Below are 17,470 nucleotides of genomic sequence, written 5' to 3' on the forward strand. Positions count from 1 at the left end.
CGTGGCATGTGGTGCCGTCTCGTATGCGTTCACCTCGTATTCCGTTTCCACGATCTTGAAGGACTTGATTCTAACGTATTTCGCCACATGCTCGAGCTTGCGCATGCTGACTACTACGATATTCGGAACGAAGTTAGGGCAAACAACGTCTTCGCGGGCTTGCTCCACCGTTAGGCCTGACGCCTCAATAACTGCAGCACCAATGGCTGTGGTGCTCACCTTCTTCAAGTTAAGGTCTCCTCGTGGCCGTATGATGATCTTGCTGTGCTGCTGCAGCAGCTGAGGCATCCTCTAGGCCTTGACAATCCGATTCTTGATCACTGCGATAACAGATCCTCTGACATTTCTGCAACTCTGCGGTTTCTGCAACAACTTTCTTAGTAGTACGGGATCTTCGGCCAGTTACAACTTGCTAACCTAAATCCTCCTCATCTTTCCCTTCGTATCCAGCCAAATCTTCGTCTACCATGCGTATATCCGCTACGCTCGCGGGGCAGGTAGGCCTACGGCCCAACGGGCACTACAGAAAACGTCCCATAGTAGTAGTAAAATTTTATTATATTCAGAAACCGGACAGGCTGCTACCCCAGTCCCCAGAGGGGGTAGGGGGGTTAAAGACGGAGTTTGTCCAGCAGGGTGGTGCCCCTATTACAAGGCCCCACTAGCAAGGGCCATCCGCTCAGCTCGTTGGATCAGTCGTAGCTCATCTTCCAGGGCCGGGCTAGACAGCAGCGCCTCCCATTCGTTCCATGTGCCGTTTGTTTCGTGTTCTTCTCCGTGTTCTGCACACTCCCACGTGATTTGAAAGAGTATCGGTGTTGCTCCACACCACGGGCATATGTTTCTGTATGCCGTAGGGTGGAGTGTGTGCAAATTTATGTAGGTGTTCGTCTGTAATCTTCGCAACACGGTTGCCTCCGCAGCGCTGAGTTTGCCGTGTGGGGGTGGATTGATCTTTCTGTTTTCTCTGAAGTATTTCAGCAAATGATTGAGGACCTTTATCGAAAAAGTGTAAGAATTGGGTCGAAGATTAATATGCAAAAGACAAAGATAATGTTCAATAGCCTGGCAAGGGATCAAGAATTCAGGATCGCCAGTCAGCCTCTAGAGCCTGTAAAGGAGTAAGTTTATCTAGGTCCAATATTCACAGGGGACCCTGATCACGAGAAAGAAATTTACAGAAGAATAAAATTGGATTGGAGTGCATACGGTCGGCATTGCCAAATCCTGGCTGGGAGCTTACCACTCTCGTTGAAGAGAAAAGTGTACAGTCATTGCATTCTACCGGTGCTAACATATGGGGCAGAAACTTGGAGGTTAACAAAGAAGCTCGAGAGAGCGATGGAACGAAAAATCTTAGGACTAAGGTTAAGAGACAGGAAGAGAGCGATGTGGATCGGAGAACAAACGGGGATAGCCGATATTCTAGTTGACATTAGGCGGAAGAAATGGAGCTGGGTAGGCCATGTAATGCGTAGGATGGATAACCGGTGGACGATTGGGGTTAGAGAATGGATAACACGAGAAGGGAAGTCGAGGTCGGCAGAATACCAGATAGGATGATGAAGCTAGGAAATTTGCAGGCCCAAGTTGATATACGCTAGCGCAAGACGGGTAATTGGAGATCGCAGGGAGAGTCCTTCGTCCTGCAGTGGACATAAAATATAGGCTGATGATTATTTCAGAATTGTTTGAAAGCAAGGGTCTAGGGGTGTAGGGTCGTCTATTGCAGAGTCTGGGGCGGCACGGTGATTTGTAAAGCCTCGAGCCGCCTCATCCGCATGCAGGTTCCCGGTGACGCCCTCGCGCCCCAGTGCCCAGGTCCCAGTTTGGATGTATTGAACCGTGGGGTCCCATCCAGTCCCGACAAGTATTCGGAGCGCCTGTGCTCCAACTTTGCTCCTTAGATAGTTTCTGCAAGCTTTCTGTGAGTCTGTGATTATCGTTAATGGAGCTTTTCGCGTCCAGCCCTCTTTTACTGCGAGCGCAATTGCAACCTCTTCTGCTGCTGTTGTAGAAGCACAATCTATTGAAGCGCAGGCTGTAATTTTCCCTCTACGGTTCGTGACCACTGCCACCGCCTTCCTTGCATATGTCTGATAAGGCGCAGCGTCAGTGAATCTTGCCGTATTCATGTATTTTGTCATTTTTTCTATGTATTGTGCCCTAGCCGTTTTTCTCCCAGCATGCAGGGTAGTATCCATGTTATTTGGTATGGGGGATACCGTGTACCATTCTCCAAGTTCGTTGGGTATCTCATTAGTTTCTTGATGTTTTCGTATTAGTGCATCACGCCCTAACTTGCTTAAGACTTCTGTGCCTGTTGGAGTCTGAAGCAGCCGATTTTCTTGTGTTTTTAGCTGTGCTTCGGTTAAGTATTCAATCGTGTTGTGTAGACCAAGGGCCAGTAGCTAGTCGTTTGAAGTATTCCGAGGTAATCTTAAAGCAGTCTTGTAAGCCATTCTTATTATTGGTTTGCTTTTTCTTTCTCTTCCCTGTTCATATTATGATATAATTGCGAAAATGCAAGTCCCATCTTGAATCTTGGTATCAGTGGATGCGCGGTGACTTCACGGATCCGACGATGTACTGCTTTCCGTTGTAATCACAAAATTAGACAGTGCAGCATAGAGAAAACACAGAGCCGAGGTGAACACGTCCGCTTCTTGGTGGGCCAAGTGAAATTTGGGATAGGGCCAACATAAATTTGCAAATGGGCCAACGAGAATCTGTGGGTCGGCCAACTTAAATTGTGGGTTGGGCCAACTTCATGTTTGGGGTTTGCCTAACTTGAAATCTGGTGGTGGAGATTGATATTTGGGGGTAGCCCACATTAAATTTCGGGGAGGGCCAGTTTGAAATCTGGGGGCGGCCAAAGTTAAATTTGGAGTGGGCCAACTTTTTTTACTTTCCTTATTTATTTTCAATAATGACAATTGAAAGCATAGCAGATCGGTACTACCAAGTTTTACGAAGTGAAAATTGTGCTTGTAAACAGAGCTTTCGAAGGAAACATCACAAGTAACAAAACTAAGCATTTGGAAAATATGCGCACTTTGTACATAAAATGGAACACAACTGCTAGGACCAGATTACAACCCGTCACATAGCAATGAATAGACTCCTAAACATCTGTCTAAGCAAAGAACCTCAACAATTTTAATAAAAATGTTATATTCTACCATTATGGGGCATTGTGCAGACACAAAAAATATTCATCAAAAGTAAAAAAAAGGAAAAAAGGCCGGCAGATCCCACGCCCTGTGGGAATCGATGTTACGCGAAGCAGTGTATGGTGAGCTGACCAAGTTAACGAAACGACCATAAGGGCACCAAGAAGTAGGCGGCTGTTTCATGACCTACATGACACGTGTCATGTAGGTCATGAAATAGCCGGTCATGAAACAGACGCATGTCATGACATTCATGTCATGAGTGCTCAGGAGTCCCTTTAACTACAGCTAAGAGACCTTAACCCTTTACTGCACCTTGTTGCATTTACGCAACATTCCGATTAACTGCGTTAAAACACAAGCAAAATCCATTTGGAGCTGCTTGTACACGTTGTTGCATTTCCGCAACATTGCTTTGAAGAACCCGCCGCCTTGTGCTGCCATCTGTGATCGCCCTTCGAGTCTACTACCAAAACAAACATGGCGGAGGCTGCGCGCGCCCGCGAGCAGTGATACAGGTAAGTTTTGCCAATTGTAAATGTATTTCTCGATAAGACGAAGCATCAAAAAATTTCTTACGCTCAGCTACACATCCTCCTGACTGTGTAGATTCAAAAAAACATTGTTATCTCGGAATAGTTTGTTCCTGGCGACGGAACGTTGCTATGTTGCGCAAATGCAACAACGTGTACATGATTTTTTTTCTTCTTCTCAGAAGTGAAATGGATCCTAAACGCTTTTATGGACGAGCAATTCCTTCTGATAGTGAAGACAGCGACCTTTCCGGGAGTGACGACGACCCCGAGTGTAAGTCCGTTTCGATTCAAAATTTCTGCAACATGTTTTCTGGTCGAATTCTCCCCCCCCCCCTTTTTTTTTCTAGAGGATGCGATGCATTCGCACGCTGCCGTGTCGCGTCGTCATAGGCGTACCCTTACGTCTGTGCTTCTACGTTCTAAATTTTTATTATAACGCGAAAACACTGCATGGTAGTTCTGCCTGCTTTCAAATTGCGCAGGCTTCCTGTTTAGTATGTGGCTGCGTTTAGCTGTTTTACCACTAATTTTATGCATTGTGTAACTCTCCCTGTTTCCTGCTTCCTACTTCAGATGTTCAACCTGATGCGGGAAAGCTAACTGACAGCACAAGCGAGTCGAGTGCATGCTCCGACGATGACGACTGTACCGCAAACGGCACAGCACCTGACCACTGCTCAGCACAAACTAAGAGAAGAATAATTTGGAAGAAGGGCAATCTAATGACAGATCCACAGACAGTTCAGTTTACTGGACAAAGTGAACTTACAAAGGATATTTCAGAGCTATCGACACCACTCCAATACTTCAAGTATCTCTTCCCCAGCTCACTGATTTCGCTAATTGCAGATCAAAGTAACTTGTATGCGTTACAGAAAGACGTGAGTCAGCCTCTTTGTACAACCGCAGAAGAGATTGAAACTTTTATTGGAACTTGCATGTGGATGTCCATAATTCAAATGAGGAACACGAGGTGGTACTGGAGTGCAGCGACCAGGGCAAGCCAAGTGGCTGACAACTTTCCTGTGGCTCGCTTCCAAAAACTGAAGCATAACATCCACTTCATTGACAATAGTACTCTCGGCCCAAAGGACGATCCAGCAAGAGATCGGCTTGCGAAGGTACGACCTCTGATAGACGCCATCAATGAGCGGTTGTCGCTGGTACCTCTTGAAGAGCACTTGTCTATAGATGAACAGATCATACCTTTCAAAGGTAGAAGCTCCCTGAAACAATACTGTCCCATGAAGCCGAAGAAATGGGCTTACAAAGCTTTCGTACTCTCAGGTGTAAGCGGCTTCTCCTACAAGTTAGAGGTGTATACTGGAAAAGAGAACTCAGCGGCAAGACTTCCAGGAGAGCCTGACTGTGGAGCAAGTGGAAATATTGTTGTTCGGTTGTGTAGGATGATTCCGAGAGGACTACACCACAAAGTGTACTTCGACAACTATTTCAACTGCCCAAGTTTGCAAGTGTACTTAAAACGAGATGCTGTACACTGCATTGGTACGGTGCGGATCAATCGGGTCCCCGGAGTGAACATGCCTTCTGAGCAGGAAATGAAGAAAAAAGGAAGAGGACATTTTGAGGAGAGAGTTGCGGTTGTAGATGGCATTGAACTGTCATGTACAAGGTGGCAAGATAACAGAGCTGTGACCTTGCTTTCCTCCTTTGTTGGAACACAGCCTGTTGGAAATGCATCAAGATATGATCGACAAAAAAAGGAGCGGAGTGAAATACCATGCCCTTCGGTCATCACAGTCTACAACAAGCACATGGGAGGCGTCGATCTATTGGACTCCCTCATCTCCCTGTATCGTCCCTACCTGAGGTCAAAGCGATATTACTTTCGTGTTTTTCTCCATGTTCTTGACTTGACAGCCGTCAATGCTTGGTTGCTGTACAAGAGGAATGCCCTGACCGACCCTGATGAGCACACAGGAAAGCTCCTTCCCTTGGCAGAATTCAAGATGGACCTCGCTACGTCACTATGCAAGGCTGGCAAGAAGCAGCTCAAAAAGCGAGGAAGACCTAGCAATGGGTCTGTGGAACAGGGCATCGAAATGAAGAAAAAAAGGGGACCGTCAGCACCTACTCCTACTCAGGATGTCAGGCTAGATGAGGTAATACTTTTGAGTTATCGAGTTTTGTCTCAGTACTCATTATTTCATTTTGTTTTTCAGGTTGGTCACTGGGTTTTTTGGAGCCAGAAGCGGCAGCGCTGCAAGTTTCCTGGCTGCACGGGAATCTGCATGACGTACTGCTCGAAGTGTGGGAACCACCTTTGCTGCACAAGCAAGAACAATTGCTTCTTTTTGTTCCACACTAAAACATGAGTGTACCAATGATTGTCACGCGCAAATAAACATCTGAGTATGAATCACACTGAGTGTATCTTTCACCTTCAACTTCTTGTTTGTTTGCGTGTTGTTGCAAATACGCAACGTACCCTTCTTCTGCAAATTAAAACCACAGAAATCCGCTAAAGTTAGTTTACATGGGCGTACAGCTACTGTTATGCTTCCCTGCAACTCCATGATTAATGTTATGAGGAAACAAAAAATTGTGCGAAAGCCATAATCATGCTCATGACTATGACTTCGATCATTAACCTTTAGCCCTTTCCTTCACTTAGTACCACATCCGAACCCATTCGATTGGTTTTTGAGTGTTAATTTTTTTCACTAAGTCATTGTCATTTTTGCTCAGTCATTATCATGACTATGATTTCTATTATCATCCTTGGGTGTTTCCTTTACTTAGTACCCACGTCAGAACCCATTTCAGTGGCTTTTGAGTGTTAATCTTTTTTCGCCGAGTCATTGTCATTTTTGCTCAGTCATGCTCATGACTATAATTTCTACTATCATCATTCAGTGTTTCCTTCACTTAGTGCCCACGTCAGAACCCATTTCAGTGACTTTTTAGTTTGAATATTTTTTCGCTGAGTCATTGTCATTTTTGCTGAGTCATGCTCATGAATATGATTTCTAGCATCATCATTTAGTGTTTCCTTCACTTAGTGCCCACGTCCGAACCCATTCCAGTTCAGTGATTTTTAAGTGTTAATATTTTTTTGCTGAGTCATTGTCATTTTTACTGAGTCATTCTCATGACCTCGACCAACATCCTTTATTGTTTTCTTCACTTACTACCTACGTCCGAACCCATTCCAGTGGTTTTTAAGTATAAATTTTTTCCCCTGAGTCATCATTTTGCTGAGTCATGCTCATGACTGACTTCTACCAGCATTCTTTAGTGTTTCCTTCACTTAGTACCCACGTCCGAACCCATTTCAGTGGTTTTTGAGTGTTAATATTTTCCGCTGGGTCATGGTCATGACCTATCACTTATTTAGAACTGAGGTTTGAATAGCGCGAATAAAACAAGGACACGAAGAAACAAGTACCACAAACAAGCGCTGAACCAACTAGCATGTACGAACTAGCCAACTAGCCCTCATCAATCATGAACCAACTAGCCCTCATCAATACCTTACTGATGCAAATTTCTTCTACAACGGGCTCCTTTCTCTCATCACCAGCCTTGCAAGACCCAGCATACGCATGCATCAACCTCATTGCCATAACCACTTGCTAGTCGCGTTCCTTAGGCTACTTCTTGAGAAGACGCATCGCGCCTCCTGAAGTTATAGCCCTTCTTGGTCTCGTTAAACCTTCTTGGGGACACGCGAAAAGGATGTGCAAGTTTCTCAAGTCTGAAAAATGGCGGCAAACACGACTATACAATGACTGGCTGAAAGTACTTGTTGAACAAGGAAAAAACCCTTGCAAAAAGGACCAAACGCTGCGTGATTACAAAAGACTCGCCGGGCAATCTACAGAGTTCCTGTGGCAACGCACCAGGCTCCTTTTACCGAAACCGTGCGCTAGGATCACCAGTACCAACGTAGTCAGCACGCTAACAGCGCTTGTTTGTGGTATTTGTTTCTTCATGTCCTTGTTTTATTCGCGCTGTTGAAACCTCAGTTCTAAATCATGAACCAACTAGCCCTCATGAAGACCTTACTGACCTATCACTTATGTTCGTCACACACTCCTGTCATACTACGCCAATTTTGGTACCTACCAAGTTAACGAAACGACCATGAGAGCACCAAGACGTAGACGGCTGTTTCATGCTCTACATGACACGCATGTCATTTTATTCATGTCATGATATATAATTTATGTTCCGTCATGTACTCTTGTCATAGTGATGCCAATTTTGGTACATACAAAGTCAACGAAACGAAGATTACAGCTCAAAGACGTAGGCGGCTAGATAGATACTGTCAAAGTAGCAAATGTTCGCCAAGAAATGCTTCGCATTTAAAAATGGATTCCTAACACAGCTTTCGAAGGGAAATTATAAATGGAACAAAAACCATTTTTAATATTTGTTTACAGTGCAAGAAAGATACCACAACCGGCGTGAAAGGATTACAAGCTTTCTAACAATATGTTAAATATGTCTATTAGTTTATCTTTACGGGCGCGCTACTACTTGAACCGAAAGCAACATTTAAATGTAGGACCTTTAAAACTTTATTCATTACGTTGCAATGACACAAAGTAGGACATCTGGTTTTCGCCCTAATCATTAGAAAGAGCAAAAAGCACACTGCATCTGGAGCTCCAGAAAGTGGTTTCACTGGCGCTTGATGCTCATAAAGCCTAATAGAAACACAAAACAAATTATATTAGTCCTTGAGCTAAAATACCATATGCAGTTATATAAGTTCATTTGTATGTATTAGGAACCCCATTTATTACAGCTAATATTAATTACTCAAAAATGTCGCCTTTGCGTATGCATTTCCTACTAGAGTTCAATGAAGCGGAATCTGGCCGGTTTTTTTGGGCGACTTGTAAGCTGTGAAAGGAAGCCAATGTCCCCATGGTGATTCTCCACTCTGAATCTTTCCAGCACCTGCAGAAGGCAACGACCAGAGTTTGTAGGTAAATCACTAGATTGTTTAGCTACTGATCACACAGGTCATTTTTAGTGACTGCAAATTAATATCTTTAGCAAACATTATTCATGAGACTCTAAAAATGAAAAACGAAATCTGATGTATAGTTTTTAGTGAATGCGTAGTGCTTTTTACATTGGTTGAGATATAAAAATTCGGAGTTTCGTCCGAAAGGCGAAGCATCAATTGCGATAGCAAGTTTGTGCACAGGCTATACAAAGTAAGGATAGTAGATTTATCGGCATTATAAAGTTGGAAACATAGGCACACTAACTAAATTCACAAGCATGGTGTCACGTGCACACAAGCAAACATGAACGCATCTCACTCGATGACCGCGGAAACTCGCTGTCAGCGCTGGAGTGAGCCAGTGCGCCAGCAGCAGCGAGCGAATTGAGCTTTGTGCCGGCGCTCGCATCAACGCGATCTTAGCCGCGAAAACACAGAGAGGGTGGATGAGGCTCCCGCCACAGATGGCTTCCAAGATACAGCCGCGCGGGTGGGCGTTCGCAGTGCAGAACGCCCCCCCCCCCCCCCCCCCTCCGTCCGGAGCCTCCCGGCCCGGCGGGAGTGCGCGGCCGCAGTAAAGTGCGGCTCCTCCACATTCCCACCCTGCCCAAAGCCTTTCGGCCTGGCGGGTGCGCGCGGCCGCAGTAAAGCGCGGCCCCGCCATCTCCGTACCCTCACTCCGGAGGGTTGTGCGTGACTGGACGACTGCGCACTTCCCGCTTCCAGCCCCTGCGTGCGCAGCCGCTATTGCAGCCTCACCGTCGCATGCTTTCACTCGCACATACAGTGTACGGCGCGCGGCGACGGCTTTATCGCCCGTGGACTTTATACGTAAGCTCACGGCGACGACGACAGTAACGGCAGAAATGCGCCTGGAGTGTCCAAATATTGCTATCGCAATGAAAGTCGCAGTTGCGCCCGAAAAGCGAAGCACCGATTGCGATAGGATATCAGTAGACAGGATCACCAGTAATAACTACGAGTAATAATAACCACCAGTAATAACTACGAGTAATAATTTTATCAGCAGTATAAACATGTAAACATTCCCTTATTAAAGAAAATGGCGAAAGCTTGCACTAGGCCGCGCAAAACTCAAGACACAGCGAAGCTGGCCGAAATGCTGACACCGCGTTCCATCGCGTTGCAATGCCGACAACGCGTTCCAGCAGACCCGCTCCGTGAATGTCTCTCTCTCGCTCTCGGACTTACGGCCGTCACTGCGCCTTGCATGCGCTTCGCTGTTAAAACATGCACCGTGTAATGCGTGCTCAAGTAAACATGAACACATCTCACTTGATAACCACGGAATCTCGCTATCAAATTGCTGGAGTGAGAAGGCGCGGCTACAGCAGCGAGTACATTTACCTTCGTGCCGTGTCTTGCTTCAACGCGAACTAAACGTCGAAAGCACAACGCGCATGAAGCTACCGGCCCTATTTGCACTTTGTACATGTCGCAGATGGCTTTGAAGATGGGGCCCGCGCGGGCGCACACTTTTTCCACGACGCAATTCGCATTCAAGAGGCGGCGCCCGCGCGGCCGCGTCGGTGTCAAACGCCTCCCCCCCCCCTTTCTCGCCTACCCCCCCCCCCCCCCCCACCCCGTGCCTCGAAATGAAGCGCGCTTCCGCCCCGCCTATCTCCCTCGAGGTTTAGCCGCGATCTTCGGCTGAGCCTCGCAAGCATCTCTCCCACATAGAGCGTGCGGCGACGATGTTACCGTGCTTGGGCTTTATACCGAACCTCATGGCGACGCCACCCAATGGCAACACCCATTAAATAAATGTCCGTTGTCGCCGTCGTAGCTCCCCGTCGCGCACGCAGCGCGCATACCGACCACGCACAGGCGTTGCGCTGCGCCGGCGCCGCTCTGAAACACCTCTCTGAGCAAGCGCACGACGTCATGCGCAGAACCGTTCGCAGAGCGCACGCAGCGCGCATACCGACCGCGCGCAGGTGTTGCGCCGGCGCCGTGCCGCACTGCCGCTGTCGCTACACTTAGCATTGCAGTATGGAGGAGCGCTAACGTAAGCGCAAACGTCGTGACCCTGATCCTACACTTTGAGAACGAGATGCGGCAGCCCAACGGCAACGCCGCGAAACTAGCCCCAAGCTACGACCCCGAAAAGCAGCAGCACGCCGGCAACGGCAGCAAGACCCCGAAGCGAAAGCTCGAGCCGCAGCCGTAATCGTCCAAGGAGCTTTGCTCCATCATCAGCATTGACTTTGCAGATCGGCTGCCATTTTTTTTTTGTGCCGAATATACTCCGCGATGCATTTATGAATACAGTAAACTTCGGTCATTATGAACATGGGGAAGCTAATGTTTACACATGAGGGATAATGTGTGAACATTTGGCTGGTTACCACTAGGCTCAATGTAAATGCGTTAGTTTTACAGGAACCGTACATTTTATTAAGTCAAACTTCCGAAGTCGCCACTGAAGCCTTTATAACGGCTGAAGAGACGACTCTGCTACTAGATAGAAGGAAACTACGTTTCTCGAACAAAAGAAAAATAACGGTAATTGAGGAGATCGTCGATATGCGTTTGCAGGCTTTTCATATAGAGGAGATGCCCCGCGAGCCCGAAAACAGTGATGTTTGCACATGATGCACTGGCTAATGCACTGGATATATTAATGTACTTTTCTGGAAGAACAGAAGCGTTATGAAAACACTTTCAGTAGGCTAGGTAAAATGAGGAGCTATTATTTAAGAGGAGGGAGCGTCAGTATAAGTTAAAGATAACTGGTTTGGAATGCACCGGTAAGTAACCATTACGCCATATTATAAACAAGAAAGCTCGAAGCAATACATTGTGTCATGGAAATTCAATATATGTATCTTTATACATCAGTCCTTTGGTTGTAATGCTCTTTCACTTATTGTATCTTGTCGTGAATTATTGGATCCCTTGACTTAGGCGACAGTCTATTGCACTTCAGTCTATCGAGGAATCGTTCTGCTATCTGGAAACATCCTAAAATGCAAAAAAATTGCAAAAAATGATCTTGCTTGTTGTGCTGAAGTAATGTTGTGCCCTTGTCGCTTTTGGAGGCGTTCAGTATGATAATTCAAGTCACAACCGTTGTCTTCTCCCCAGTGTGTACAATACCCATAATAGTCCAACAAACCCCGGAAAGCGAATGTCTTTCCAGTTCTCCTCTTTTGTGTTGCGTCCAATCCACAACGAATTCGCTATGGACATTGGCACGTTCAAAAGCCTGTTCAGGACCCACCTCATCAATGAAAGTTACATATCGTACATGCTGCCGACAAATCCCGCACTACATTTTGAAACTGAGCTAGGCAGCTATACCGGAGATTACGGACGAATTATATTCAAACGTTCCTCCTTATACATGACCCTAAGATTATTGATAAAAAGTTGTCGCAGTTTCACCTGAAAGGCGAAGCATCAATTGCGATAGCAAATTTGTAGAGAGCTATATGGAGTAATGATAGTAGCTTTATCAGCTGTATAAACTTGGACATGCAGCAGCACTGGCAACACGCAGAACTGTTGTCGACGCCGTCGGCGTTTTGCCCGCGTTCGCACAAAATGCGTGCGGCGTTGGTGACTGTTGCCGGAGCCTCTGATATAAATAGGCACTTGGTGCCGCAGCTAAACGTCGCCTCTCTTCCCTTCCCCCCCACCCACGGCCTTTCGTGCGTCAGAAGGAGGCGCGTTTCCACTACATATATGATGATTGTAAAGGAGGAAAGAGACGCCTACTTCTGCAGCCCTCAAGGGAGCACGGCACAGAACGCGCGTTTGTTCTCCGCCGTGCGTTCACTCCCGGTGAAAGCGCGCGTCCCTCGCGCCCTTTCACTCGCACATACAGCGTTCGGCGGCGCACGGCGACGATTTCATCTCCATTGACGTCATACGGAACCTCACGGCGACGGCGACGGCAACGGCGACGGCGACGCCGACGGCACAAATCTGCTTTGGAGTGTCCATATAATTGCTATCGCAATAAAAGTAAAAGTAGTTTGGAAACATGTGCGGATCAAACAATATGTTACTAGTTTTTTTACGGCCTTGATAAGGGCGGTGAATCCGAATATCACTTTACGTACCTTTGCAATAAGTACAGAGAGCTCCATCTCGGCTATTCTTCGTCCGATGCACATCCGTACACCAGTGCTGAATGGTAGGGAAGCGAAAGGGTGATGCGTCCACTCTTCCAGAAGTTCACCGGCCCGATCACCGTTGGCACGAAGCCAGCGGTCTGGGATGAATTCAGAAGCTCTTGTGAAGTTCTCTTCCAGTCTCCCACTGACAAACATTTCGGTCCGCAAGACTGTCTGTAAGGAAGCGCGTGCGTAGCGGTATGTGAGCAACTTGGGGTATTTGTGCACTCTTGGCCAATGGCCCGGAAAATGCATGGCCATTAAGTATGCGCGTGTATGAACAATCCAAACAAGAGGGAATAAGTTAAGATGCCAGGAAGATAAAATTAAAGATGTTGGATACTTCGAAGTGAAGAATGCGTCAGCAGCTCAAGTAGTCATGCTAAGAAATAGGTAGAGTGAACAAAGACAGCAGAGCATGCATTGAGCGTGGATCTACAGAGAAGTGAACAACAACATTGGGAGCAATTTGCCAGCGTTTAGAGTAATAGCGTTATTTGCTTAAACTTGCATTGCTTTTCTGTTATGGTGTTATAGCGTTTCTATAATCAGCGTTATGATTGCATATGATTTACTTGGACATGTGCACACACATCAACGAATACGCCGCTTGACACCAATTCCCCCCTTAGTGTAGAATCCGCCAAATGTTTCAGTCGGGATTTTTCACTTCAGCCTTTGCAAAAGCTGACGTAGGCAACAACGCATCTGTCAAAACCAGGTTTGCGTTGCACTAGCACAGCACCAATACCAACGCCGCTAGTGTCCGCGTGAACAACAGGGTAAGCAGGGTCAAAGTGAGAGAAACTGGGAGTAAAAGGGGCGAAGCAATTGGTCTGTGGCGGAAAAATGGAAAGGTCGCTGCCTCTGAGGAACATCGGAGTGAGTGTTGTTTTATAACACGACAACGGTCATTCGGCCTAGTGAAGTGAGTGCCCGGACAAGCAACTGAGGTACTACACTCAGGAAAAACAGGGGGGAGCTGGTCGCGTTGCACAGTAGTGGGGTTGTGACCGATGGCCGTGGCAAAGGGATGCGTCAAAAAAAGGAAGACACAGATATTATAGCGGCGATGCAAGCCAGCAGAGGTTCTCCATGAGCCTCAAAAATTGTGTGTAACGGCGCAGTGTGACATGGGCACTGGATGCGTACGAAAAATGGTGGATGTTACGTAAGGTTATAAGCAGACATTGAAGCACAGCGAATGGCCGAGGAATAGTTCGGCGGCACGGAAAGTGGGTAGACAGCATAAAAGCCGCAATGCCGTCGCACAGCGAATCGCACTTTCAAATGACGGCTGCAGACGACCGCAGAGTGATGTAGGCTACGGCGATAAGTTTGGGAATGCGTCGCTTATCAAATGGCCTGCGAGGAAGAGGACGGAACTCAACGTCAGCACGGATAGCAGCCGTTAAAGGCAATATCGCATGAGAGAAAATTCAACCCAAGATGAAGGCATCAAAAATGTGTTTCGCCCGACATGCGAATCAATGATTGTTATAGCAAATAATTAGACTGCTATACGAAGACAGCTTAGTCGTTTTAACGGCGGCATAAACTGTTGTAAACATTCCCTTACTAGCTAAATTAACAAGCACGTTGTCACGCGCGCAAAGGCAAACACGAACAAAGCTCACTCGATGACCGTCGACAGTCGCTGTGAGAGCGCTGATGTGATGAAGAGCGGCAGCAGCGGCGAGCGAATTCCCCTTCGTACTGCCCCTGGCTTAAACGCGAACTGGGTCGTGAGAACAAAGCGCACATGAATCCGTTAGCTATATTCGGCCGACTAACCTTCGACGGCAGCGCAGATTGCCTCCGAGATAGGGCGCGCACGGCACGCTCAACCCTGCAGCTGGAGCAGAAGAGAAGATGCGCATACAGAACAGCACAGTGATTCCGACGACGACGGCGGAAATTCGTATGGAATGTCCATATACTAGGTGACCCGTAAAAGAGCGAGGGATTCTGGGATGCGCCGTCTGCTCGCTGTTTACGGTTCGAGGAAGCGCAGCCACCGCCTCGCCATTGAAGCCTATTGATGCGCTTGCAGTTCGGCTTTGTCACACTCGAAGATTACCCGGCTGCAGGTGGCTAGCAAAACCATGATCGGCTGTTCAGCCGTTGGCTGCTCAAATTCAAGCGTGAAAGGTAAACTGATGTAACTACTGCCTTGCAGCGTCCCTTGCTGAGTCAGCTGTGCACAAGCATCAGAGGCATGGCTGCCACTTCCAAGACTGAACCATCAGTGAACAAAATGAAAATGAAACGTACAGTGGCACTTATCAGGTGGCGATGAGCTGTGTAAGGGCCGACACGGAATGATTCCCCAAGATATTTCTTTCTCTAACATTGACTCAAGGCCCGCAGGGGCGTCTGCGCAAGCAGGCGTTTGGTGAGTTGCGCCACCACGTACCCGAGCACACGAGGGTCGGACCTCCCGCGTCTAACCGTGCGCGGCTTAGCCGTGTCCGGGGAAAAGGGGATCCTGGAGGTTGAGCCGAGCCGGGTGTTTGGACCTTTATGGCCCCCTGGCGGAGGCAACACACCTCTTGGCTCGCTTCATCGTAGACGGCACCCCCGGACTGACCACCCGGGGGAATCGGTAGTTGCCCTTTTCCTGTATTCTCTCCCAATCTTCGTCTTTCTCTTTCACTTCAATCTTTCCTGTCCTCTCTTTATTTTCCTTTTATTCCGACTTCATGGGCGAACGGGTTAACCTGTGCATTATATCCAGCCTGGGTATAGGTATTTGGTTATAGGGGGATGCACGTTGGGTGCACAGAACTGAATAGTTTGTCCTGGTCGTCTCCCTAGTTGGGCTCCATGGTGGGTGGCGGCCATCCTGCCGAATATAGGAATCTCCTTAATGGAATCCAATTTCCCCCCACTACCTGATCGCTCCCTCAAGAGGGGGCGCACCGATGAAAGCTTCAATTTTTTCATGCAGCCGAAAGAAACATTCCCAAAGTACCACGTAATCCACAGTCAGCATGAAACCAAGACAGTCCGCACAATATCTTTTGTTGTGTCAAAATCTTTGACAGAATCGCTCGGCCCAGGCTACAAAGTAACTAAGATGGGAAGCGCCTTCTTCTTGAAGTTCGAGACAAGACCCAGTACAGCAAATTAACAAAACTCATTGCTTTTGGAGACATTCCCGTATCACTGGGCCCACACAGATCATTGAACACTGTCCGCGGTGTCATCTCTGAAGATGACCTAATTGACCTTAGTGAAGCGAGCTACTCGAGGGGTGGCAAGATCAGAATGTAGTAAAAGTACAAAGAATAACCATCAGGCGCGATGACAAGCAAATTCCGACCGAACACATAATCATTACCTTTGGAACAAGTAACCTACCAGACTCAATAGAAACTGGATACTGCAAACTCCGTGTACGGCCATACATCCCGAATCCGCGCCGATGCTTCAAGTGTCAGCGGTTCGAGCATGGTTCGCAAACCTGCCGAGGGCGCACCACTTGTGCAAAATGTGCATCTAATGAGCACCTATCTGACTCCTGCACTTTCACCACCCGCTGTGCTAACTGTGACGGAGATCACCCCGCGTACTCCCGTTCATGTCCGTCTTGGAAAAAAGAGAAGCAAATCATTGAACTCAAAATCAAATTTAATCTGTCGTTCCAAGAAGCACGCAAGCGTTTCTCTATGCATAACCAGTCTAGTCCGTCCTACACCGATGTGGCGCGCCGGGGGGCAGCGCCACGTCATTCGGCGGCCGCTCAAGTCACACGGAGTGTGACGGCAGCCACGCCATCAGCCCCCCCGGCTGGAGCAGCCAGCGCTGTTCCGCCCCCTGCCAAGGAGGGCCAGCAGACCCGCGGGCCTGCCGGACCAGGGCCACTGCCCGTGCAGATAGGCCCGAAACCCCCGCAAACGTGCCCGCTGAGCGGGCACTATCCACCGCCTCAGATGAGGTGATGGATACAAGGAAACACCGGCGTCTCAGACGCCCAAAGAACGGCGCAGCTCCCTCGAGCGCGCCGGGAAGAAAGGGAAAACCCCCATCACGGGGCGTGGAAAGGCCTCGTGAGCTAGCTTAATTTACTTCTCAGACACACAGCACAAAACACATATAAAATGGATACACAGATACTGCAGTGGAATGTTAGAGGTTTACTCCACAATCTTGATGACATTAAGGAACTCCTTCATAAGTTTAATCCAAGGTGCTGTGTGTCCAAGAAACCCATCTTAATTCTTCTCATACTAGAACTTTCTCCGGCAGTATGCCATTTACCGAAAAGACCGCAACGACGCCCTTGCCTCGTCGGGCGGTGTGGCCATAGCAGTAAATAAAGGTGTTGCTTGCCGGCAAATACAGCTTAAAACGCCTCTGGGCAGTTGCTGTACGTGCAGTACTCTTAACAAGATGGTAACAATTGCTTCACTATACATCCCCCCGAACTACCACCTATCAAAAGCAGAATTTCACAGCTTCATCTATGAACTGCCCGAACCTTATGTTGTCGCTGGAGATTTTAATGCACACAACACCCTTTGGGAGATTCGCTGTGATGCTAGAGGGCGCTTAGTAGAAAACTTCCTCCTCTCTACAGATGCATGCCTACTAAATAAGAAAGAGCCTACATTTTACAGCGTGGCAAACAAA

At 47.6% G+C, this 17,470-nt stretch overlaps 2 protein-coding genes across 2 annotated transcripts in view; one reads left to right on the top strand and one right to left on the bottom strand.

The window, feature by feature from the left end:
• The first annotated feature begins 5,022 nt into the window (after positions 1-5,022).
• Positions 5,023-6,269, top strand: LOC119435339 (piggyBac transposable element-derived protein 2-like). The gene is made up of 2 exons (XM_037702231.2): positions 5,023-5,832; positions 5,893-6,269. The coding sequence occupies exons 1-2, from the start codon at positions 5,116-5,118 to the stop codon at positions 6,043-6,045; spliced, it is 870 nt and encodes a 289-aa protein (XP_037558159.2). The 5' UTR covers positions 5,023-5,115; the 3' UTR covers positions 6,046-6,269.
• Positions 6,270-8,419: 2,150 nt separating this feature from the next.
• Positions 8,420-17,470, bottom strand: part of LOC119435340 (cytochrome P450 CYP12A2-like) — a 30,171-nt gene continuing 21,120 nt past the window's right edge. Inside the window, exons 3-4 of the mRNA XM_037702232.2 lie at positions 12,782-13,009; positions 8,420-8,641 (exon numbers count right to left, since the gene is read on the bottom strand). Of these exons, the coding sequence (XP_037558160.2) occupies positions 8,534-8,641; positions 12,782-13,009 (336 nt within the window). The 3' untranslated portion in view covers positions 8,420-8,533. The remainder of the gene's footprint in view (positions 8,642-12,781; positions 13,010-17,470) is intronic.

Source organism: Dermacentor silvarum, unplaced genomic scaffold (genome assembly GCF_013339745.2).
Source record: "Dermacentor silvarum isolate Dsil-2018 unplaced genomic scaffold, BIME_Dsil_1.4 Seq638, whole genome shotgun sequence".
NCBI lineage: Eukaryota > Metazoa > Arthropoda > Arachnida > Ixodida > Ixodidae > Dermacentor > Dermacentor silvarum.

Coding starts and splice junctions, on each gene's coding strand:
- LOC119435339 (XM_037702231.2), top strand. CDS start 5,116: ATGATTCCGAGAGGACTACACCACAAAGTGTACTTCGACAACTATTTC. Junction 5,833..5,892: donor AGGATGTCAGGCTAGATGAG/GTAATACTTTTG, acceptor TTTGTTTTTCAG/GTTGGTCACTGGGTTTTTTG.